The 25,858-nt window shown below is 42.3% G+C and overlaps 2 protein-coding genes across 8 annotated transcripts in view; both read right to left on the bottom strand.

Annotated features, from left to right (window-relative positions):
* LOC112215584 (partitioning defective 3 homolog) overlaps positions 1-8,465 on the bottom strand; it is a 595,003-nt gene extending 586,538 nt beyond the window's left edge. For all 4 annotated transcript variants that reach the window (XM_042299093.1, XM_042299095.1, XM_042299094.1 and 1 more), the window contains exon 1: positions 7,835-8,465. In XM_042299093.1, coding sequence (XP_042155027.1) covers positions 7,835-7,954 — 120 coding nt within the window. In that variant the 5' untranslated portion in view covers positions 7,955-8,465. The remainder of the gene's footprint in view (positions 1-7,834) is intronic.
* Positions 8,466-11,199: 2,734 nt separating this feature from the next.
* Positions 11,200-25,858, bottom strand: part of LOC112215582 (cullin-2-like) — a 32,502-nt gene continuing 17,843 nt past the window's right edge. For 3 of the 4 annotated variants that reach the window (XM_042299083.1, XM_042299084.1, XM_042299082.1), the window contains 14 exons: positions 24,761-24,947; positions 20,935-21,059; positions 19,439-19,546; positions 18,905-18,964; positions 18,568-18,696; positions 18,215-18,301; positions 17,298-17,450; positions 16,501-16,578; positions 16,273-16,339; positions 14,745-14,839; positions 14,475-14,651; positions 14,271-14,372; positions 14,038-14,154; positions 11,200-11,917 (listed from right to left, as the gene is read on the bottom strand). In XM_042299083.1, the coding sequence (XP_042155017.1) occupies positions 11,786-11,917; positions 14,038-14,154; positions 14,271-14,372; positions 14,475-14,651; positions 14,745-14,839; positions 16,273-16,339; positions 16,501-16,578; positions 17,298-17,450; positions 18,215-18,301; positions 18,568-18,696; positions 18,905-18,964; positions 19,439-19,546; positions 20,935-21,059; positions 24,761-24,947 (1,617 nt within the window). In that variant the 3' untranslated portion in view covers positions 11,200-11,785. The remainder of the gene's footprint in view (positions 11,918-14,037; positions 14,155-14,270; positions 14,373-14,474; positions 14,652-14,744; positions 14,840-16,272; positions 16,340-16,500; positions 16,579-17,297; positions 17,451-18,214; positions 18,302-18,567; positions 18,697-18,904; positions 18,965-19,438; positions 19,547-20,934; positions 21,060-24,760; positions 24,948-25,858) is intronic. The other variant, XM_042299085.1, reaches the window with a different exon arrangement.

The raw sequence follows: 25,858 nt of genomic DNA, 5'->3' as shown, positions 1-25,858 counted from the left end.
GAAATAAGCCCAGTGTAGGCCTTTCCGAGTTGGTCTGTTATATGTTTAAAGGGCAATCTTTAAAGGCCCTGTACAGTCAAAAGTTAGATATTTCTGTGTTTTATATATATTTAGACACTACGGACGATGGAATAATACTGTGAAATTCCCGTTTAGTCTAAGAGCGGTTTGAAAAGATTGCATGAAATTTCAGGCTGTTTTGGTGGGATGGAGTTTTGGCCTGTCTGGTAGTTCCAAACCTCTCTGCCAATAACAGCAAGTTTTAGGTTTCCCCTCCCCACTCAGACCACACCCAGATAGTCCGAGCTAAATTCTTGCTTGAGAAATTGCTATTTTCTAAGAAGCTATTTTAGTTTATTTTTGACCATTTTAACTTATTACAGTAAGGTACTTCATTCTTACCCAGAAATGATTTGATATTGAGATAAAAACGGCTGCATTGGACCTTTAAGGCTAACTATCATGGACAGTATTCAGCATTAGTATGTATTACTATACACACACCATTACAATCGAAACTTAGCAGATCTATAGTCTTGCGGACTGACTACTCAAGAGAAATCCATGATTAATGAGGACATGTAAATGAAGAGAGAAACAAAGTTCATCTTCAGAAATATTCAAACTCTGCATGACCAGACCACAGCTGGTGCCTTTATAATGCCTACATGACTCTCTGATCCCCATACTGAACCATATAGACCCACAAATGAATAACTTCCATCATGTGTCACTTACAGACCCAGGAAGGACACAAACATCATTCTGTATTCTGTTTGAATGGGAAATCTACTTGAACTGTGTTTATTTAGAATTCACTGCTTTATGAATTCAAATTATGGAGCATTCTATATGTGCCCTCTACAGCACAGTACGGCGTCTCCTTTTTCTGTAATGGAGTATAATTGTAGGGTGGAGCAGGTTGAGAGCTTCAAGTTCCTTGGTGTCCACATCACTAAACTATCATGGTCGAAATAACACATCAAGGCAGTCGTGAAAGGTACAACAAAGCCTATTCGACCTCAGGAGACTGAAAAGATTTGGCATGGGTCCTCAGATCCTCAAAAAGTTTTACAGCTGCACCATCGAGAGCATCCTGACTGGTTGATCACCACCTGGTATGGCAACTGCTCGGCTTCCGACCGACTACAGAGGGTAGTGCGTACGGCCCAGTACTTCACTGGGGCCAAGCTTCCTGCCATCCAGGACCTCTATACCAGGCAGTGTCAGCGGAAGTCCCAAAAATAATGCCAAAGATCAGCCATCCTAGTCATAGACTGTTCTCTCTGCTACAGCAAAGCAAGTGGTACCGGAGCACCAAGTCTAGGTCCAAAAGGTTTAACAGCCTCTACCCTCAAGCCATAAGACATCTGAACAGCTAATAAAATGGCTACCCGGACTATTTGCATGTTCTACACCCCACTCCCCATTTTTACGCTGCTGCTACTCTGTTAATTATCCATGCATAGTCACTTTACCAACATGTACATATTACCTCGACTAACCAGTGCCCCAGCACATTGACTCTGTACTGCTATCCCCTGTATATAGCCACTGTTATTTTGTTGCTCTTTAATTGTTTGTTATTTTTCTTACACACATTTTATACTTCAGTTTATTTTAGTAAATACTTTCTTAGAACTGCATTGTTGGTTAAGGGCTTGTAAGTAAGCATTTCACAGTCTACACCTGTTATATTTTGAGCATGTGACAAATAACATTTGATTTGATTTTTTACACACTGTACTGCTCAATCAGTTTTTAAAAACGGTCTTGTTTGAACACGACGTTCTGTTTTTGCAACAGTTTCACTCCTATTATTTCACACACGCCTATCAATTCACAAAGTAGATGCCTGTAGCCTTTCCATGTTCCAGCACTAGTTCTCAGAGAGGAAAATTGCCTTGAATGATGTTTGACCCAAACTAAAAACAATGACTACTAATGCAAATTGGATCGCATTAAAGTTTTAGCTCACGTCTCACCACGGGTCTGCAGTGCACATCCTCTCTTGCTGGGTAGCTCAGCTCATGGTTTCTGCAGCAGCGAGGACTATGTTGGAGACTAAGACACCATGTTATTCCCCTGAAAAGTAACTAGCACGGAAGGACAGGAGAGTGAAGAGCTTACTTAACCAGGTGGAAAGAGCACCGGGTACCAGTAGAGGGGAGAAGACTGTGAAAGCTGAAGGGGACAAGAGGTTGTCAGGTCCGTCCTTTAAACTAGCCCCCTGTCCCTGATCATGTAGTGAAAATGAACAAGGCCTATGAAAAAAAAGTGTCCAAAAAAATTGCACCGTATTACCTACAGTATAACGTGCCCTACATAGTGCATTACACTATGGGCCCTGTTTAAAAGTAGCGCATTATATAGGGAATAGGGTGCTTTTTGGGACTCAAATGATTTCTTCTTGACCACCGTTGTATCAGTGAGGAAACACGTCATCATACTATGGGGGCATATTCATGGTGGTTCCAGTGATATAAGCGCATAACAGCTAATTCATTAGCTATATCATTACCATAATGTCCCCATTTGTCAGTTGTAACAGCTCTGACATAACTCAAGTGCTTCGGTCTTATGTAATGAGGTGACAAACCAGAGCCAATGAGCAGAGCACTGACATACATTCCACTGGCTCATCCCAGTTTCCCTAGTGGTGTTTCACAGGCAGCTGACTCTCTCCTAATTCCATTCACTGGCTGAGAGTAGCCAAGGATTACAGCACAGCATTCCCACATTCACATGCTGACTGCAATATCAAATGGGAAGTACAATACAGTACAGGGATGGGATCAATTCCATTTCAATTCAGGAAGTAAACTTAAATTCCAATTCAAATGTTCCTCATGGGCCATTCCTCTTATGTCCTGAATTTAAATGGAATAGACCTCAACACTGTACAATTTACTTCCTGAATCACAACTCTGTTATCCACAGGATTGCTGCCGATCCACAGAATTGCTACAGTACTCAGATCATGAATGCTTCCCTTTGCCTCCCTTTTGTTTTCAGTCATGGAAAGCCTAGATATTTCAGTCCACTCAAGTTGCATCGGGTCTAAGGACATCCAGGAGCCAGTCTGGCTGGGCTCTAGAGGTAAAGGGTCATTGGCTGCCTCTGGGAGGTGTGAGGAGGCAGAGATGACAGCGCTCATTCATCCAGCACAGGATGTGAGACATGTTGGTCTAGGAGACAAAGGGAGAATTCTGAGTAGGGCCGTAAGGACACATACGGTGACAGTGTTATGAGGGGCAGGTGGAATAGGCCAAGCGTAGCCCCACAGAATTAAAATGCCATGTATTGCCACAGAAACACTGTCCTTGATTCCTTAACGATGCACTGCAATAGCAAATGTAAAGACACCGGGAATTAAGGGTACCAAAGATTCCAACCACCATCTAAACGTCCACATCGATTATGAATTCCTGACCAACTGAGCTTTGTTAACCTAAAAACCTGTGATCTCCCCAGATGATTCCACCGCATGTTTTATAATGGTCATCTATTTTTTTTACGTGGCTGTATCCATGCTTACCACAGAAAGCTTACCACAGAAAGCTTAGTCACCATTATCATGAGGTGTAAAAAAATAAAAATAAAAAGAGAAAAAAAGGGATCAAGCTGATTTGAAGATGAAAGACAAACAGAGCGCCTTTTAATGTGGCTCTTCTCAACGGTCTTCGGGCCAGGCACTGAGCCACATGTCACTTCACACGACAAAACTGAAGCCCTGGGTGAATATGTAGCATCATAGCGTTGTCCACCTAACAAATGTTCTCACCTCAACATTTCAGCTACTCCTGTCCTAACAAGTCCAGACTCCACATCATATGGGTAATTATGTCATTTCATTAAGAAGGGCATGAATTGTATGGCAACACTGCAAACGAGTCAAACAGGTTGGTGATTCTCCACAGTTCACGACATACAGCATTTATGAAATAGGCCCACCACATGTGATGTTTCCTCGCCGTGACACATTCAAGCAACTATTTTCCAACAAAAAGAAGCATTTCCTGAGAATCAATAGATTCATGACTTACTCACTGAGCAGACTCCATCCACCACAACAGTAAAAAGTGATATATCTCAACTCCTACACTGAAGCCAAGTGCTTCTTGAAAGCCAAGGACAGCATCAATTAAAAGCCCATGTTTCATGACTCTGCATTCATTGGCTGAGGTTAAGAGTCCTTGAGTAGGTAATTCACACAGCCAAGTGGTACTGTACCACTGAGAACAGGGAAGCCAAGAGGTTGGCCCCTACTAAAGCAGCCTGCCTGGGTCTTCTCCTCCTGCTGGGACGATAACACACAGCAAGAGACTGACTCGGTTTGATTGGGTTCACCACTGATAGGCGCAATCAGGCTGGGGCTCAGGAGGAGAGAGCATCTGCATGCCAGATACCAATCAGTCAGTCTGACTCTTAATGTTATTCACAATGGGCAGCATAGAATAAAACATGTATCGTGTTGCACAGACATTTCTGTAACACACAGTATCCAACCCGATACACCCCACATGCACAGAGCAGCAGCTACCTTCACACTCAGACTGTTAAAAGGCATATCACATAACCAGCACAACCGGGACACGTTCAGAGGATGCGTTTTTAATAACTTTCAAATGTAAAAAAAAAAATATTAAAAAAACAAATCATAAGAAACAGATAAACTTGAATTTCCCATAACCAATATGAGAGGGAGTAGAGCAGGGATCATCAAATAGTTCAGCCGCGGGCCGATTTTTTTCCCCGGATAGCCGGGGGGCCAGAACACACAAATTATTCGTAGACTGCAAATTGACCGCAAGAAGCCCAAACAGATTTAAAATCTGACTAAAACATCATTTTAAACCTGTTATATATCTATTCTGCATGGGAATACTTTGGAACAGATTCCCTAAATTAAAATCACTTGGAGATGGTTTGCTGGTGTTTTTAACAGTCTTATGTCCAATTATTATTTACTTTTTTATAATAATTTTGCACAGAAAACCTGTGGGGCCTCTTCAGTTTTGTATTTATTCCGGATCCCCATGAGCTGTTGCCAAGGCAGCAGCTACCCTTCCTGGGGTCCAATCACATTTACATACAATAAAACACCACATTATTACCACTCTACCATAACACATACTACCTTTCAAAATTGACCTTTGGGGTCAATTAGAAATGTTCTTGTTTATGAAAGAAAAGCACATTTGTCGTCAATTAAAATAACATCAAATTGATCAGAAATGCAGTGTAGACATTGTTAATGTTGTAAAGGACAACAAAAAAAACGACATTTCTAAGTGACCCTAAACTTTTGAACAGTAGTATATCTACAATACAACATCAATAATGCAGGAAAATAACAATAAATGGATGTGTGTGTGTGTATATGTGTGTGAGAGAGAGAGTGTGTGTTAGCCTGTGTGTGTGCCTGTGTCTCTTCAAAGTTTGTGTGAAGGGTCTCTCTTCACAGCTTCAATGGGCATAGTACCAAAGCTCAGGTTCCATTGTGTTAAGCCCTGGCAGACTCATCCAGATAACAGCCTTTTTAGCTAACTGTCCACTCCTTGCCACTCCTGTCATTTGCCAAAAACTTGTATACAGATCTTTGGCAAATGACAGGAACGGCAAGGAGTGGAACGTTATCTAAAAACACTGGTACCCAAGACTACCGGCAGACCAGGCTACCGGCAGACCAGGCTGCCTTAAAATAGTCTAGCGTTGATAGAGGATAGAGGGCAAAGTGGAACTCCAAAGGGGAAACCTACACTTGCTGGATCAATGGAGCAGTCGCCTTCATTCTGCTGAACCATGGAAAAGGAGCAACCATGTCCGACCAGGGGAGTGTGTTAGCGTTTGTGTTACAAGTCAGTGGAGAAGGGAGGGAGGAGCTCGTATTTATATGACCAAAGTCATTGTTTGACTTCGCACTGCACAGCATGAGCTGAAAAGCATGTGCTGAACAGAAAGTGCCCTTCTGTGTATAATGAGGTGTCAAGATGTGAGGTAGGTAGCCTACCAAGAGTGTATGGTGCCTGAAGCGACAGCACTTGAGTGTGAAAATGTATATTTGTGTAAGAAGTTGTAATTTAAGAGACATGGCCTTCATAAAATTGAATAGTGTAGACAAACTGGTTCAATCTAGACTTAACCTCTAAGAAGCCAGGAAATTTGACAGAGGGACCATTTTGAGACAGTTTTCCTTTCTCTCTGACAAGCAATTCAATAACGAAACAAAAACATTTTAAAACATAATTCAATCTTAAGCACTCCCCAACCTCATTCCTGTCCTCACCGTAAAACCATCCCTTCTACCCTTCTCATACCTTCTCATAGCCTTTCCGGCCACGTCCTCCCCCTCTCTGGTAGAGGGAAAATGTTGAACAATTTTCCATGCACAAACAGCTCCCTGTAAAGAAATATCTTTGCAATACCAGCTTTGGTTCATCAAAGCATTTAGACAGAGCTCTGTTAAATGAAAAGGTCCCAGTGATGTGACTCCAATAGTAATGTTGTCACACATTGTTCAGGGGCCAGTCAATGTTGGCACCGGCCATAGCAACAGTAACACATTTGAATTCATTCAGTAGTAATTTAATTTAATGAGCCTAAACCTGACCATTAAAGTGCCACAAAAGGACTTGCAATCAGGCCCTATTCAGCCCTGGGCTAAAAGCCTGGCACATTGACACTTAAAAACAAGAAGCCTTTTAAGAGTATTACTAACAGATGCTTAGTGTTGATAGGCTACTTAAATTAAGGAAATAATGGAAGCAAATTTCGAAAATGTGAAGGATCCCTTTCTGATTACATTACTCATGTGAGTGTTCTTACTAAATAACATGTGGGAAGATGGATCAGTCTGGGCAATCTGTGCACCATGGACTATGAAGTTCAAGAAGTATACACTAGTCTAGACCATGCATGTATGAACATAAACGTAAGTGATTCATGTTTTAAACATTAGTAAATAACGTGGCAAACTCTTGAGTAAATGTAAGCTAGAGTGCAGTTGATTAACATTTGGTAGGCTAGAGCTATTCATGAATATGATAACATTACAATCTAGACTATAGTTGATAGGCCTTTGATAAATAAGCACGTCAATAGTAGGGTAGGTTAGAAATAAATATTGCAATATGAGTGCGTTTAATTAGGCCAGTTCCAGAGGAATCCAGAATAATCGTACCGTACAAACACACCCCCCACCTCCGCTCCAGGCCCTGCCTGCGCAATCCAGGAAGCCTGGATTCAGGATTCTAGACCGGTGAGAACGTTGCGTTGTGGCGCGAAATTACACCTTGATTGATAGTTGTCAATCACATTCATGGTCCGATACTGTTCATCAGTCCAAAGCACGCACACACACACACAGCACACTCGAGCTTCTTGTGATTGTACCACAACACTGCTCTAGCATCGTTGCCATAACATCTGTGGACGAATGCAATAGCATTGTTATAGCCTACACTTTTTAGGCTACCGCCAGTTTAGACGTGAGGACTCGCTTATATAAGTTTGACAACATATTTATCTGTTGCACCTAATGTTGTTGTAACATTGTTGGCACAGTTGATACAATGTTCACATTTTAGGGTTTGCTATCTATGGGCTAGGCTAGGGCAACTTTGTGCATCGCTCTGTTTTTAGCGCCACTCCACGTCAATCATGTCGTTCAATCAATCAATCATTCAAACAATAATGATTTTCTGTATTCCCCTTCCCCATCTTTCTCTAAGAAAATCGCCATATTGAGTAAACTGCAACAGCCTTGCTACAATGTTACCGCAGAAGAACAAAAACACCCATTGCAAAAATTCATTAAAAAAACACTTCCTACCTTCGCAATAGCCTTTTTATATCTCATGGCGGCTTGCTCGATAAGACTGTGGACTTTAATAGTTCCATTGCCACAAGGAACCACCACCCTGGTTCTCCCAAAACACACTGTCACTTTCATATTAGTTCCCGAATCCCGATGTACTTCCGTTGAGGTGTATTCCTCACTACTTTGTAGGATGTTCCAATTATGAATTTCCTTTGGTGTCAAAAAGATTGTATTCCAAACAAACAGACAGCAATAATCTTCATCGTCTCTTCATACCGTCTAAACGTTAACGTTTTACCGACCACCTGTTCTCTAAAGTGTTCCAACTACGATCCTATTCCTTGGACGAATAGCCTGCCTGCATCGCGGCAATCATACACCGAACAGTGCTGGGAGGGTGGCGTGACTGGAGTCTCTCTCCCCGCGCTGGTGACCACGAGTACTGTGGTGACTCACCATGAACCGAAACTTCCCAAGTCCCTTTCAGAATTCCATGTGATAGTTAGTAGTAGTTGGAGCCGTGTGTCATCGCTGGGCATTTTACTATGGACACGTCATGTATTCTGAACAAAAATCTAAACGCAACATGTAAAGTGTTGGTCCCATGCTTCATGAGCTTAAGTAAAAGGTTCCAAAAATGTTCCATACTCACAAAAAGCTTATTTCTCAAAAATGTTGGGCACAAATTTGTTTACATCCATGTTAGTGAGCAGTTCTCCTTTGCCAAGATAATCCATCCACCTGACAGGTGTGGCATTTCAAGAAGGCGATTAAACAGCATGATCATTACACAGGTACACCTTGTGCTGGGAACAATAAAGTGCCACTATAATGTGTAGTTTTGTCACACAACACAATGCCACAGGTGTCTCAAGTTTTGAGGGAGTGTGCAATTGGCATGCTGACTGCAGGAATGTCTACCAGAGCTGTTGCCAGAGAATTGAAATGTTAATTTCTCTACCAAAAGCCACCTACAATGTAATTTTAGAGAATTTGGCAGTACTACCAACCGGCCTCACAACCGCAGACCACATGTAACCACGCCAGCCCAGGACCTCCACATCCAGCTTCTTCGCTTGTGGGATCGTCTGAGACCAGCCAGCTGATGAAACCGAGGGGTATTTATGTCTGTAATAAAGCCCCTTTGTGGGGAATAACTCATTCTGATTGGCTGGGCCTGGCTCCCAAGTGGGTGGGTCTATGCCCCCCAAGCCCATGCATGTGAAATCCATAGATTAGGTCTTTATTGATTTGTTTTTACTTGAACCTTTATTTAACTAGGCAAGTCAATTAAGAACAAATTCTTATTTACAATGACTACCCCGACCAAATCCTAACCCGGGCGACGCTGGGCCAATTGTGTGACGCCCTATGGGACTCCCAATCACGGCCAGTTGTAATACAGCCTGGAATCGAACTAGGGTCTGTATCTAGCACTGAGATGCACCACTCGGGAGTCCAAATTTCAATTGACGGATTTCCTTATATGTAACACACTAAAATCGTTGAAATTGCTGCATATTGTGTTTATATTTTTGTTCAGTATATTTTCGTATATTTTAGCCTATTCTGTTCTTTTCAACATTATGTTATGTTCTACTCTACTCTATTTTCATTAATACATTTTTGGAAAAATGATCAGGTCCTTAAACAGTCTCTTAATGTGCAAGAAAAACATACCGGTCAAGACTGTTGAAGTTTTAGATTATTTTTTGTTGTTGCTCGGGTCAGCGCTTCCAAGTGTACTCTTACCTCATTATAATAATACACCAATGTCAGTGACCTTTACACCATAGACAATCTATTTTAGGGTAAAAAATAAATACATCTCTAAAGCCCTGTCTATGCTTGCCTAAAAAGGTGTTTAATGGTCTCAATTTGAACAGTTTCTCATGGTATGCACATTTTTGTAAGCACATATAAATATTCCTCCTCTCCGGTAGTAGGGCTATGCAATAGCATATATTTGGAATCTCAAATTACTTCTTGGCTTCAGCCCATGCCTCCAACAAGGAACACAGGCCATTGACGAATATCCTCCCTCTCACTCAGTTTAGGACCATTTTTTTCCAGGACACACCAGTTGGCCGCTCTCTGTCAGCTCTGCTTTCATGAATAGATATTCTGAATATAATCCAGCCAAGTACTCAGTTGTCTAAATTACAGCGCTAATGGTCCTGATCAGCAGAAGACGGCAGATGGACATAGATTTTTGGAGAGGGACAGAGCACATCTGGATAGATGACCATGCTGCATGCCTCCACTAGAACGGTTTGTCACGTTGTGCAGACTGTTTGTGACTGAGGACGAAAAGGTCTTCAAATATGCCTCTAAACCAGTATGCAATAGCTGCATGCCTCATGTGAATCGCAAATGGAAATATATGCTATAATCCAGCCAAATTCCATTGTCCAAATGAAAGTTCTAATGGCCCTGATGAGCAGCAGACGACAGACGTGGGAGAGAGATTTGTGGAGAGACGGACAGAGGGAGGCAGGAGAACATCTGGATAGATGTACCAGGGACAGAGCACATCTGGATAGATGACCACGCTGCATGCTAGTGACGAGGGAGCACGTCCAAGTCAGCTGGAATGCAGTCCCATCTCCCAAATAAACCATCACATTAATTCAAATGGTAATACATATTTTATTCTGTAATACATCCATTGTTAGATTAATCAGATGAGGCTAAGAAACAAACCTATATATTCACAATGGATACCTCCAAATGGGTGGTATTTAAATCAACCTTATACTAAGTTATGTGCTTACATGCATATGGGGGCCAAATGCCAGATCATGGCATGCCATAGCTCTGTTAATCATGACAGCTGGTTGGTCCTCTGTTTCATGTGGTCTTCAGGGTACTCACAGTATGAGACTGCTGTCGCCCAGCTCAGAATGCCTGAAACAGTGATCAGCAAATCTCAGCCTCCTGGCCCTGGGGCTGCATGTATCAAGCGCCTCACAGTATGACTACAGATCTAGGATCAGTTTAGTCTTTTAAATCATAAAATGGGATTATATGGACAGGAGTTACCTAACCCTAGATCAGCACTCCTACTCGGAGATGCTCGATACATACGGCCGTAGATCTTCTCACTGGTCCTTGGGCAGAGCTACTGGTTGGCCAGGTGTTGTGACCAGTGGACCCTGGTTTTCTCATCTTATGCATTAACAAATAAAGCAATCAACAGCATTGGAATACAGCATTGTAAATTACATTACAAATTGTAACTCCTTAAGTAATAATAGTGTCCCCTTGCACTCCCCCTGGAGGTAGGCTTTGGTAATAAAGAGACAATACATCCATCCTGTTCATATTTTCATCACACTGACCCATACACACTCCTTTGAAATATTTAACAAAAACCCTCAGTATTTTATTTATTTATTTGACAAGCAGCAGGATCATGTTTGTCACCTCAATTTGTTTTTTTCTTTACATTTGAAAGTAGATACAATTATCAGTTTACCGGTTTTATTACAATATTTTTTTTAAACTTCGATACATTTAAAAACAACTGCAAACGTGAGAAAAGAAAGCATGGTTTTCCACATCTAGTCTCTAACATTTTTGTCAATGTCACAGCTCACTCGCTTTTTCCCCCCATTCTTTTTTTGTTTTCGGCTAAGTCGACCAAAAATGTATTATCAGCTTTGCGCTCAGATACCTACAGGCATTTTCCATTGACGCAATGGGTGCGTGGCACTGGTGATGTTGTAAACAGCATAAAATCAGATGAGGGGGGAGGGGTGGGGGCCAGAGGGTGTCATGACTCGGTGGCTGTCTGGGTTGAACAGTTTTGTTTGTTTCCAAGATGGAGGCCCACAGACCTGCTTCATCCCTCCCTCCGTATAGGAGCATGCGAAACAGCGACAGCCCAAAAATAAATGAAGAATGGCCTCTGTCGTTCTTTGCTTAGCCAGCAGTTGGTTGGGGTAGGGGCCTTATACACCATTACGCCACGTAGCTATACTCGTCTGCAGAGCTCTGGCTCCTCTCGATGTACTGCTTGTCGATGAGCACCTCAATGCACTTCTTGATCATGCTGATACTGGGATTAAATCTGGCTTTGGACTGGTTGATGACCTGAGTGGAGAAATAGACAGAGAGAGAAATTAACAAGCTGCTCTGTCGTTGGTTAATAGATCCATCGTCAAGGCAGTGAACATTCCCTCCGGATTCGATATTGTTATTTTTCCTGTTGCAGCATGCCGTTTATTTCTCCAGCTGGATATTAACAAAAACAATCAACCTCAACTGCCTTTGCTTGCGATAGTACAGCTGTGCCCAATGGAATGGTCTGTAAAGCCATAGAGTGAGCTCTGAGAGGTTTACTGGATGTGTAAAGAAATCCAGTCTGTACTGAAAGGCCGTTCTGATACACTCGTCTTCCATTCAATTTGCTACAGAACCTCCCTTGGAGCGGTGCTCAGGTATCTCACGCACCTAGTGATAATACAGCTCTTCTCTTGCGCAATCACGTACAGCCCAAGGACCAGTGAGAGCACATGCAGGAGTTAGAGACCACATCACAGGTTGGCCCTGGGCAACCAGCATCTCGGGTATGTACCAATCTCTCCATGGGGAGGTGTTGCAAGCATGGAACAGTATGCGATTGCTCAAGAGATGAGGGGTGCATATGTGGTGGGAAAGGTAAGCCACTAAAGCAGTCACGTATGCCCTCATTATATGCTTCGACTGAAATAACAAATATTGAACCATTTAAAGTACAAACAGAAAAAGAAAAACAGCAGTTGGAGGTGGTGTGTTGTTAGGGAGAAAGAATATGATGAGTGAGTACATGAGAGAGAGCAAGGGAGAAAGAGGTGACAGCTGAGAGCAAGGGGCCGTCTCTCCAGTCCGCAGGCGTGTTCTGACATCATCCCTAAGGAGAGAAACTCATTCCATCCTGACACCTCTCTGTTTTGGGTTCTCGACTCACAGACGGCATAACAGTATCTTACCATCAGGGAAGGAATTCACCCACCTGACAACAAAGTAGAACATCAACACAGGAAGACAGCAGGAAGAGCCATAGGTTAGAGAGGCACACCAGGGAGGACACAGTACTCCCTCTGGCAGGGGAAAGACAGAGCTGTGATCTCGGGGAAACCATTGGATCTCTCCATTTCCATGTCTCAACCTGTATCTCCCTTGCCTGTTCCCAAATCTGCTGGTGCGGTGTAGAAAACTCCTATGGCCATTGACAAGACAGCACAAACAGATCTGGGACCAGGCTAGTGTCTCCCTCTATCTCAGGCATCCCAGTAACTTGCGTGTTTTTATTTTTTACATTTTTTTTATTTCACCTTTATTTAACCAGGTAGGCTAGTTGAGAACACGTTCTCATTTACAACTGCGATCTGGCCAAGATAAAGCAAAGCAGTTCGACACATACAACACAGAGTTCCACATGGAATAAACAAACATACAGTCAATAATACAGTAGAAAAAGTATATATACAGTGTGTGCAAATGAGGTAAGATAAGGGAGGTAAGGCAATAAAATAGGCCATAGTGGCAAGGTAATTACGATATAGCAATTAAACACTGGAGTGATAGATGTACAAAAGATGAGTGTGCAAGTAGAGATACTAGGGTGCAAAGGAGCAAAATATATAAATAAATACCGTATGGGCATGAGGTAGTTGGGTGGGCTATTTACAGATGGGCTATGTACAGGTGCAATGATCTGTGAGCTGCTCTGACAGCTGGTGCTTAAAGCTAGTGAGGGAGATATGAGTCTCCAGCTTCAGTGATTTTTGCAGTTCTTTCCAGTCATTGGCAGCAGAGAACTGGAGGAAAGGCGGCCAAAGGAGGTGTCGGCTTTGGGGGTGACCAGTGAAATATACCTGCTTGGAGCACGTGCTGCGGGTGGGTGCTACTATGGTGACCAGTGAGCTGAGATAAGGCGGGGCTTTACCTAGCAAAGACTTGCAGATGACCTGGAGCCAGTCGGTTTGGCGACGAGTATGTAGCGAGGGCCAGCCAACGAGAGAGTACAAGTCGTAGTGGTGGGTAGTATATGGGGCTTTGGTGACAAAACGGATGGCACTGTGATAGATTGCATCCAATTTGTTGAGTAGAGTGTTGGAAGCTATTTTGTAAATGACATCGCCGAAGTCGAGGATTTTGTAGGATAGTCAGTCTTAAGAGGGTGTGTCGAACCCTGTACATGGTTGGACGTGTGCGACATTAAAACTCACCTCCTGTATGAGGGCATTGTGTCTGAGCACTTTGCGTGCCTTCATGATTCTCACGATAGCAGCTTGTAAATACATTTTGCGGTCCTCGTCCACTGCACTCCTCGTCTGCTCCATCTCCTGCAGGGTTGGAAACACAGATATAGGGCTTTACACGGAGGCAGACATGTTGACACAGACAACAGCAGATGTGTTTGCATTGTAGGATGAGCAATCAAGGGTATAGGGTACTGTACCTGTGGTGTGTCTTTCTGCATTGACGTTGTGATCTTGAACTTTGTTCTTTTACTGGTGAAACTCATATTTAGTGAAAATGTGGACTCTGCCTCGATTTCCTCCTGAAGACGAGAAAAATAGTTACCCGCTGACTGATGAGAGTATCCAAAAGAACTGAGGATTAACACAAATGCCAAGATGAGATGCTTTAAAATCCTCCTAACCAATAAAGAAGACCCTGCTGACTCCAGATCTCCAGGTGAATCTGTGGCTGCTGACACCTGACCCCTGGCCTTTTGGGAGTCGTGGTTGAGCATCTTGACATCCAGCAGGGACTTGATGGTCTTCTGAAGCTCTTTCTCATTCATCTGGGTGGAGTCCTGGAGCTCCTTGTAGCCTACCTGTTAGGATATGATAGCGAGCTAAGTGACAACTTAGTTAAGGCACAGTTAAGACCACCCATTTCCACTAAACATGTCAGTTTGGTAACACACCGTCTCACTGTTGTTGAACGCCAGCAGCACCGCCATCTGGTAGGTGGTCACCATGGCAACGTAGGGCTTGGAGAGATAGTTCATCTTCACCTCACCTGAAGAAGAGGGGTGCCAATCATTACCATCATCACCACCAATGCTGTATATCAATACCACCATCTTATTCGCCACACCTACTGATAACTGCTTGTAAGAAAAACCAAGGAGAAATCAGACAAAAGTAATCCCCAATCCGGTGTTCTCTGGGTATTCTTGTAACCGCAAAGAGGGATTTAGTTCCAATCCATTAATTGCAGTGTTTGTGTGGAGAATGTATGCTGTTGTAATGTTAGAAGGAGTCATCACGGTCTTAGTGCTGTGTGATTTCATGGATCATGTAGTAGTGGTGCCAGGTGCAGCTCAGTGTTAGGTAGAATCAGAGCCTCTCTAACATGGACCTGCCGTAGTGTCACACTAATTTGGGATAAAACACCCTGCAGTGCATGCAGACAATCCATTTCAGACTATAGAAGTCTCACCCTGTTACTCTTGTTGAGCTATGGATGCGATTTCAGTTTCAGTGAAACATAAGGTAGTGAGAGTGGGGGGGTAAGTTGAGACAGTTTTATATTCAGCATCACTCTGTCAATAAAAATACAGTATTCTTTCCAACAAAGATATCTACATATATGTTTTCAGGATGTTGTGCATCCCTGGAAATAATCAGAATTCATGTAAACATTAGAGTTTCGAAAATATTTTTTAAAGGTGGTCTCCTAGCACAACTTACTCCGGTATGGGGTAAGTTGAGCCCTGGAGCAGGGTAAATTAAGCCCCCTACAAATGTCTGTACTGAAAGAAATATTATATTTCCCAAACACAATGCAATCGCTATTTTGTCTTTTAATCATTTTAACCATCTTTTAACGCCTAACAAACACTGTACATTCTTTTTTTACACTTTTAACATAGGCCTTGTTACCTCATATCCCAGCGACAATGTGCCATTACGCCTGGGAAGAAAACACTTCAATTTGCTCAACTTGCCATTGGATCAACTTACCCCAAGGCAAACATTTTGACTAGATTAGCCCACACAGCTAGAAGGATGCACTTTTATGCTAGGTTAAGTAACTCATATTGTAGCTTATAGAGACCCCAACTGATGTATAGAACAATCTTAAAACGATCTACTTAGATTCAAGCATCTTGAAACCTATTAACACAAACTAATTTGACTTGGTGAAAATCTGTTTTTTTGGACCTAACTTGCTTACCACTTTTTCCATTTTGTTTCTTCCTTCACAGACTCAATGAAATTAATGACCTTTTCCTAAATATTTGGTAAAATTATACATTTTGTGTATGGTTTCCTAGTGACAACACTCACCTTTGGCTCAAATGACCAAACTCTTCCCTACTGCTGCCAACTAAATATTCCACATCTTTTGCACTGGGTTTCTGTACTACTATCATTTGCTGCGTGTGTGTGTGTGTGTGTGTGTGTGTGTGTGTGTGTGTGTGTGTGTGTGTGTGTGTGTGTGTGTACCTGTGCAGAGATAGTGCAGCCAGGTCAACTTCCTCCCGCTGAAGTGCTGATTATAGAACAACTCAAACTGCAGAGGAAAACAATCATGTCAGAATGACATAAGATTAACATCTGCAGTTTTGTTGAACAGCCATGTGTAATCTTTGGGAACCACAGAAAGATACTGTTATATCTCTTAAACAGGCACGGCCCTCTCTAAACAACCACGTCTCCAGAACCACTACTCACCATCTGAACACTCTTCTCCAGCTCTTGTGGGATGGCAAAGGTAGAGGATGGGACGTGTGTGAGGGGCCAGGCTCCTGCCTGCAACGAGCCGACACACACATGCGCAGACACACATGGTAAGATATCTCCACCACCATAGTCATTGAGCTTCACAGCAAACGTGCCTGAAGTTGCCTTATCTTTAAAAACTACTTTAAAAACCACAGATAATTCCCCAATTACCCTGTTTCACTGTACTGTCACAACAACCAATTTATTCGGGGAAAAAAACACATTGGTGTTTTCTTTCCTAGCAGGGAATCCGGTTCTACTATTGGTAATGGCTATGTTGATGTCATTTGGCCACTCTCTGTCCTCTGTTTTGTGTTATATGTATAACCTCAAGTATGCCTGGCCTAAGTTAATTTAAAAAAAATCCCAACCACTCCAGAAGTTTCCCCTCAGAAAAAACAAAGTTATTCCATTATATTCTTTGATGTGACAGTAACAACTACTGGGTGGGTGGGGGGGTAACATTTTAAAACACCTGTATTTTTCATTCTATAGCTTGTTCTCAATCTTTTTAAATAGTGAGCCAAAATGGTTTCAGCACTTTTAATTTCCCTGACTGATCAAAACCCCTTTTTATCGTGCTCTCTCATCTCTCTGCAGCATTCATATAGTGAGCAATATGTTTGGAAAAACTATAGAACCGTGATAATCACCATAATCGTACCAGCACCTACTGTAAGTATGGTGATAATATCATATCACGAGGTCCCTGGCAATCCCCAGCCCTAGTAACAACCACCTCTCACCTGTAATACGTAGATCTGGAAGCTGATGCCCAGTTCAACCGGTGATTCCTGGGTCTTGATGAAGTTGTTGAATTTGTTGTTCAGGTCTGCGCTGACGCTCATGTCTGTGTACATTCTGTGGAGCTTGCTTGTGAACTCGTAGCCGCACGCTTGCTGCAGGGGGGAGAGAGAGTTCACAGGGTGATACCTGGGAAAGGGAGAAGTGTGTGTGTGTTTGGGGGCTTCCTCTTTTGTTCTCTAATGCTCCTCTATTGTTCCTCAAGCAAGGGGAGATCGATGACATCACGGATTCCCATAAGAGTAAAAAGTTCAAAAATCACTGGAGGACGTCTTGGAGGCAGTGGTATTCATACTCTTTCAGCAAGGAACACATTTTCCCCGCAATAATTTCTCGCGACCCGACCCAAGACACAATCTTAAAATGTACATTTTTAAATCAACAAATAACCTTCAAATAATTACATCTTGATCTCTTATTAAAATTAAAATAAACCAAAAATACATTTACTCAAAATTGTTTTTTTCAAATAATCTTTCTCAAAAATGTTTGTATATTGTTCCATAGAAAAAAAAAAAAAATTAAACTTTTTTTATTTTATCTACCCCTCTGCAGTTCCCCCCACGATCGCACTAGGTGTCGCAACTCTGACTTTAAGGGTTGGTTTGAGAGTTATGTGGAAAAGCATTTTAAAGTGAAAAACTGACAGTTTAGAGAGTGATGCTTAATTATGGCATGAATTATTGGCATTCCGTTAGCGTGTTGTCCAGGGAGTGTACTTGTACGTCAAGGTTTTTCACGCTACAGAAACAGGAGATTATCCCACACGTCAGAAGCCTTTCTGTCTTGGAAAAGGCTTATTTTATGCAAGAAAGACCTTAACCGGCGCCTGCTAAAGTTGAAAAGAGTCTTATTTCACCTTTAGTTTGTTGATCATGGCTTCTTCCGAGTCCATGGACAAAGACAGCCCGTGTATTAACCGCTTGGCTAACATTCTTGCATAAAACTGTGCAACAGAAAGAAAGGAGGGGGAGAGAGAGAGTGAAAAACACCATTAAGTAGAAAACAAAATATCAATTCATTATCTCAGCTTCCAAAAAAAAAAAAACATCTGTTTGTTTAATGCTCTTTAAGTGAATCACAAATTCAGTCTGGAAGGAATAAAAAGCAGCCATACTATCAGTCAATATCCCTGGTCATTTGAGATAATGACGCTAATGCCAGCTACCGTCTGCCAGCTAATGCTAATGCCAGCTGGCGTCTGCCAGCTACCTTTTGAAAAACGTCCTTGTCATCTATGTACTTGAACACGGTAATGAAGCTGGTCAGCTTGTCTTCCACCTCGTTCTCTGTCATTCCCTTTGCAGACTTCTTCAGCAGATTGTCACAATACTTGGCGAGCTATATGGATAAAAGGGCAAAACACCACACGGTCAGACATTACTATGGTCTACAAAATAAAAATAGATTTTTTTTTAAACGCACACAGGTAAAGTAGTAGAGATCTAGACCCACTGCTGTTCACAGGGTTTTTACTTTGTCTATTACCAGGGTATGATCTTATAACACCACACATTTCCAAACCTCGGGTGTTATGAATGAGCCTCACCAGTTCAGGTGCTTTGCAGATGGATTTGGGCTCCCTGTGGTTAACCACTGACGTCAAAGCCTGGGAAGTATCAAACAAGGCAGTCATTTTACGTCATCAGTTTCTGTACATCTGGGGCGGCAGGGTAGCCTAGTGGTTAGAGTGTTGGACTAGTAACCGAAAGGTTGCAAGTTCAAATCCCCGAGCTGACAAGGTACAAATCTGTCGTTCTGCCCCTGAACAGGCAGTTAACCCACTGTTCCTAGGCCGTCATTGAAAATAAGAATTTGTTCTTAACTGACTTGCCTAGTTAAATAAAAAGGTAAAATAAATAAACATCTACAGCTTAGATGTAGATATACCAAGAGTTAACAGTTATGATTTAACCAACGAAGAGCCTTCATATATACAAACTTGATTCTTTCCCGCAGGGAGTGAGGAACAATCTGGAAGCACATCCTATAGTGAAGACAAACATCTCACTGCCGCCACCTACTGGTATTAACTGTCTAGTGTCCACATTGTGATTTTGCCAGGGAGTCATAATGATAATACCTTATCAAGTGCGCTCATGAAGTGCTGATCCCCATTCAGCACTGTGTTAATGAGCTGAACAAATTTACTGTGAACCTCCAACACGGACTCCACAAACAGGGTTGGCATCTGGGGAGGGAACCAAATGAAACAACAGGAGGTTTAGCAGTGGCCTGTTATATTATGTTAGCGATATAATCAGATACCGGTAACAGCCAAAATAAAGGAACCACCTGAGTAAATCAGGGATATAAAGTATATTGAAAGCAGGTGCTTGGTTTCCATTAGTCAAAATTGCCTATATATATATATATATATATATATATATATATTTATTTATTTTTTTAATGCTTTTTGGTCTTAATTTACATTTAGGGTTAGGCACAAGGTAAACAGTGTGGTTAAGGTTAAAATCTCATTTTAAGATAAACTGTAGAAATATGGTAACGCAGGTGTGGCAATTAGCATTCCATCATGTATTAAAATGCCAAGTTGCCCATTATTTTGACTACCATGGCTAGAAGAGACCTCAGTGACTTTGAAAGAGGGGATTTAAAAGGAGCATAGGGGGTTTAAAGGGTTGTGTGTGTGAGCTGTGAGTTATTGATAATCCGATCACGTATAGCTAGTGTTTTAAGCCCCCAAAACAAACCATCTAGGACTGTCGTTTTACTGAGACGGGTTACTGGTGACCTATTCTTGTGATATCAGGTTTATGACAATGATCATGTGAGTCAAATATTCGAGTCAGAAAAGGATATTCATATTATAGGTTAGCTACGCAAAACCTGACAATCACTTAGGGGAAAAAAATATGAACTATTGGAACCCAGATGTAGAAATAATTGCCGTTGGATCATAACTTAAGAAATTACAGTTTACAAAAATGTATGCTTAATCCAGTATAAAACTAATGTATAGAATGTATTATACAAGACACTACATTTACAAATTGTACAGCACAATGGCAGAGTCATGTCTTTAAGTGGGAAACTAATAATGACTCAATAATCCATGACTTCTAGGAACTTCTTCCAAAAGTTACGGACGGAGTTTGAAAGATGACCGTCAGAAGTAGTACAATGTAATCCGTCTGTCTGCATATTATAAGACATGGCAAATGAGGGTGCAGTGAGATACCGAAGGATTGGACTATACTTTTCTTGCCAATCATCGTGAAAAAGTGTATAGTTAAAAACTGGAAATCAACAAATCCTCCATAGTTAACACAATGGAAAGGTCAAATGCTTTCTTATCTAAACGTTGAAAGTGCGTGGGTGACGGATAGAAACAAAATGGTGCAGTTTGAGGCCATGAGGCGGAGAGTGATGCGGGCACTGGAGATGGGGGTGTGAGCAGGTGGGTCTGGGGCATGGGCGATGTCGTTGACGTGAGTCCGTAGGCTGTTGTCAGTGTATGTTTTGTATTGTAAAAGAACATAAAATTTAAAAACATAATCTGATCATGCATCCTGATAATGTAGAGTGATAACTTGGGGAGGTGGAGATGTGACGTACGTTTTCCTGAGAGAGGTTACTGGTGGCTCGGATGCCCTCGTCGTGGATATGGACCTGGAGCTCCTGGATCATGTGAGGTAAACCACTGGACACGGCTCGAAGCAGGGTGTACATGTTAGCCATGTCTGTAGGGGGAGAGAGGGAAGAGATGGGGGGGGTTATGGAGCTCTTCACAGTCAGCCACAGCTGTATGTTCTATGGTCAATTTGAAATCTGATAGCTATTTGCTATGGTAATGGCCAGAAACATATGGGATTTAGCCTGCCAGGTCAAATACAGCCTGCTCAATCGCCAAAGAAAGGATGACCTGTGCTTAATTAACACTGGCTTTAAGCCAGCCCCTGGATCTATAGGCTAGTAGCTACCAGACTGACCATCTAACTATACTGCCTATCTACACTAAACAAAATTATAAAACGCAACAAGTGTTGGTCCCATGTTGCATGAGCTGAAATAAAAGATCCCAGAAATTTTCCATACAGTTGAAGTCGAAAGTTTACATACACTAAGGTTGGAGTCATTAAACCTCATTTTTCAACCACTCCACAAATTTCTTGTTAACAAACTATATTTCTGTCAAGTCGGTTAGGACATTTACTTTGTGCCTGACAAGTAATTTTTCCAACAATTGTTTACAGACATATTGAATTATAAGTGAAATAATCTATCACAATTCCAGTGGGTCAGAAGTTTACATACACCAAGTTGACTGTGCCTTGAAACAGCTTGGAAAATTCCATAAAATGATGTCAAGGCTTTAGAAGCTTCTGATAGGCTAATTGACATCATTTGAGTCAATTGGAGGTGCACCTGTGGATGCATTTCATGGCCTACCTTCAAACGCAGTACCTCTTTTGCTTGACATCATGGGAAAACCAAAATAAATCAGCCAAGACCTCAGAAAAAAATTATAGACCTCCACAAGTCTGGTTCATCCTTGGGAGCAATTTCCAAACGCCTGAAGGTACCACGTTCATCTGTACAAACAATAGTACGCAAGAATAAACACAATGGGACCACGCGGCGGTCATTACCGCTCAGGAAGGAGACGAATTCTGTCTCCTAGAGATTAATGTACTTTGGTGAGAAAAGTGCAAATCAATCCCAGAACAGCAGCAATGGACTATGTGAAGATGCTGGAGGAAACAGGTACAAAAGTATCTGTATCCACAGGAAAACTAATCCCATAACTTGAAAGGCAGCTCAGCAAGGAAGAAGCCACTGCTCCAAAACCTAAATTTAAAAAGCCAGACTACGGTTTGCAACTGCACATGGGGACAAAGATTGTACTTTTTGGAGAAATGTCTTCTGGTCTGACGAAACAAAAATAAAACTGTTTAGCCATAATGACCATCGTTATGTTTGGAGGAAAAAGGGGGAGGGTTGCAAGCCGAAGAACACCATCCCAACCGTGAAGCACGGTGATAGCAGCATCATGTTGTGGGGGTGCTTTGCTGCAGGAGGAACTGGTGCACTTCACAAAATAGATGGCATCATGAGGGGAAAAAATTATATGGATGTATTGAAGCAACATCTCAAGACATAAAAGCTTGGTCGCAAATGGGGCTTCCAAATGGACAATTACCCCAAGCATACTTCCAGAGTTGTGGCAAAATGGCTTAAGGACAACAAAGTCAAGGTATTGGAGGGGCCACCACAAAGCCCTGACCTCAATCCTATCAAAGATTTGTGGGCAGAACTGAAAAAGTGTGTGATCAAAGAGGCCTACAAACCTGACTAAGTTACACCAGTCAGGAGGAATGGGCCAAAATTCACCCAACTTATTGTGGGAAGTTTGTGGAAGGCTACCTGAAACGTTTGACCCAAGTTAAACAATTTTAAAGGCAATGCTACCAAATACTAATTGAGTATGTAAACTTCTGACCCACTGGGAATGTGATGAAATAAATAAAAGCTGAAATAAATCATTCTTTCTACATTATTCTGACATTTCACATTCTTAAAATAAAGTGATGATTCTAACTGACCTAACCTGACAGGGAATTTTTACTAGGATTAAATGTCCGGAATTGTGAAAAACTGAGTTTAAATGTATTTGGCTAAGGTGTATGTAAACTTGACTTCAACTGTACATACTAAAAGCTTATTTCTCTCTAATTCTGTGCACAAATTTGCTTACATCCCTGTTAGTGAGCATTTTTCCTTTGCCAAGATAATCCATCCACCTGACAGGTGTGGCATATCAAGAAGCTGATTAAACAGCATAATCCATACACAGGTGCACCTTGTGCTGGGGACAATAAAAGGCCACTCTACAATGTGCAATTTTGTCACAGAACACAATGCCACAGATGTCAAGTTGAGGGAGTATGCAATCGGCATGCTGACTGCAGGAATGTCCACCAGAGCTGTCGGCAGAGAATTTTTCGACCATAACCCGCCTCAAATTGTTTTACGCATTGTTCACACCAATAGCATCTTTGCGCAAAATCATACGCAGCATCATCTGGATGTGTGTGCAACAAAGGTTCAACATTCACCTTCTACTACCATTTCTGTCAAGCCGTCTACACATAGTTTGATGCATACATTCGATAAATCCAGCGTATGCACCACACAACGCACTGCCTCTGTAACACTATGCTGCAAGGCAAACGCAGCGTACCATTGGATATGCAATGACGCTGTCAGTGTGATCGAGACGTTAGACATTTTGGCAGTACATCCAACCGGCCTCACAACCGCAGACCATGTGTAACCACGCCAGCCCAGGACCTCCACATTCGGCTTATTCACCTGCAGGATCGTCTGAGACCAGCCTCCCGGGCAGCTGATGAAACTATGGGTTTGCACAACTGAAGGAATTGCTGCACAAACTGTCATAAACAGTCTCAGGGAAGCTCATCTGCATGTTTGTCGTCCTCACCTGGGTCTTGACCTGACTGCAGTTTGGCATCGTAACTGACTTCAGTGGGCAAATACTCACTTTATCGACGGCCACTGGCACGCTGGAGAAGTGTGCTCTTCACGGATTAATCCCGGTTTCAATTGTCCCGGCAAGATGGCAGACAGCGTGTTTGGCATTGTGTGGCGAGCTATTTGCTGATTTCAACATTGTGAACAGAGTGCCCCATGGTGGTGGTGGGGTTATGGTATGGGCAGACATAAACTACAGACAGCGAACACAATTTAATCGATGGCAATTTGAATGCACAGAGATACCATGACAAGATCCCAAGGCCCATTGTTGTACCATTCATCCGCCGTCATCACCACATGTTTCAACATGATAATGCACAACCCCATGTCGCAAGGATCTGTGCACAATTCCTTGATGACGAAAATGTCTCTGTTCTGGCCTGTATACTCATCAGACATGTCACTCATTGAGCATGTTTGGGATGCTTTGAATCTCCATGGACGACAGCATGTTCCAGTTCCCGCCAATATCCAGCAACTTCACACTGCTATTGAAGAGTAGGACAACAATCAACAGCCTGATCAACACTATGTTAACATGTGTCGCGCTGCATGAGGCAAATGGTGGTCACACCAGATACGGACTGGTTTTCTGATCCACACACATACCTTTTTTTTTTTTTAAAGGTATATGTGACCACCAAAATCCATGGATTAGGGCCTAATGAATTTAAACTAACTGATTTCCTTATATGAACTGTAACTCAGTACAACCTTTGAAATTGTTGTATGTTGCGTTTATATTTTTGTTCAGTGTACAGACTGACCATCTAATTTACAGACTGTCCAAACTCTCAGACTGACCATCTAACTACAGACTGACCATCTAACTACAGTAATACAGTCTAAGCCAGCCCCTGGGTCTATTAGTATCAAACAAACTGACCGTCGCTCCTGTAACCAGACTGACCGTCTCTCTTCTCCTGGCGGATGATGTTCTGACACTCCCCATGGAGGAACTGCAGGTGGTCCGCCACCATCCTCTGCTGGCATTCGTGGATGACTTTGGCGTAGGAGCTGGGATGCAGGTACTTTCGACATCGCACCTCCTCGTCTTTCAACCGTCCTAAAACCTAGGTGGAGTCAGGGAGGGAAGGGAACACATTGGATTGATTCATTTGTTAAATGCAGTTAATTATGCACATGTCAAAGACGCTACTTGCTAACTGGCCCAGGCCCAATAGGACTGAATGACTGCCAAAAAACATCAAATGGAACGTATAATTAAACAGATTTTCCAAACGTGGGTCTGCTGTAGACCCATGCAGTTCCTTGGTGAGGTCAGTTCCTCTCTGCCAGTAAGGCACACATTCAGGACTTTTAGTTTGACATGAGGTAAGTAGAGAGGAAGTGGGTCTACAACAGACACACACTTGGAAAGTCTTATTTATGTTCTATTAGATGTTTTTGTATAAATGTACCCCCCTGTATAAGGACCAACCTTATGGAAGATCAGCAGAGTAAGTTTAAATTAAATGTTATTTAACGTCGACTTCCGGCAGACTATTACGTTTTTTTTGGAAGCTAATTCCTAGCAACTCTAGTGTGCAAATACTAGCATTGCTAAAAGCAGCTAAAGCGCCTGTTTTTTTCTGAAAAGGAAAGCTACCTCAGTTTGATCGCGTTAGGCTGGTCTGGACATGAGAACCGCAGGCCAGGGCAGCGAGCGAGGCATATCACATATTCCATTTATAGGGACTTCAGTCACGCTCAGCAGAACAACAGATGGCCAGACACTCCTACACACTGCCGACTGCCCCATTGCCTTTTAAAGCCAGCGTGGTGTTTATCCTGGTTAAAGGGCTATCAGATCACCAATTTACAGGTCCATTCGTGAACAGAGGCCAAGTGCCAAATGGCACCCTACTCCCTATATAGTGCACTACTTTTCCATAAAGCCCATAAGTAGTGGACTACAGTTTATAGTGAATAGGGTGCCATTTCAGACGCACCAGGCGGCAGCCATGATGTGAGTTAGCTAGCT

This window comes from Oncorhynchus tshawytscha, linkage group LG16 (genome assembly GCF_018296145.1).
Source record: "Oncorhynchus tshawytscha isolate Ot180627B linkage group LG16, Otsh_v2.0, whole genome shotgun sequence".
NCBI classification, from domain to species: Eukaryota; Metazoa; Chordata; class Actinopteri; order Salmoniformes; family Salmonidae; genus Oncorhynchus; species Oncorhynchus tshawytscha.
Note: the sequence above shows the minus strand (reverse complement) of the source record. Positions and strands in the feature narration are given on the sequence as shown.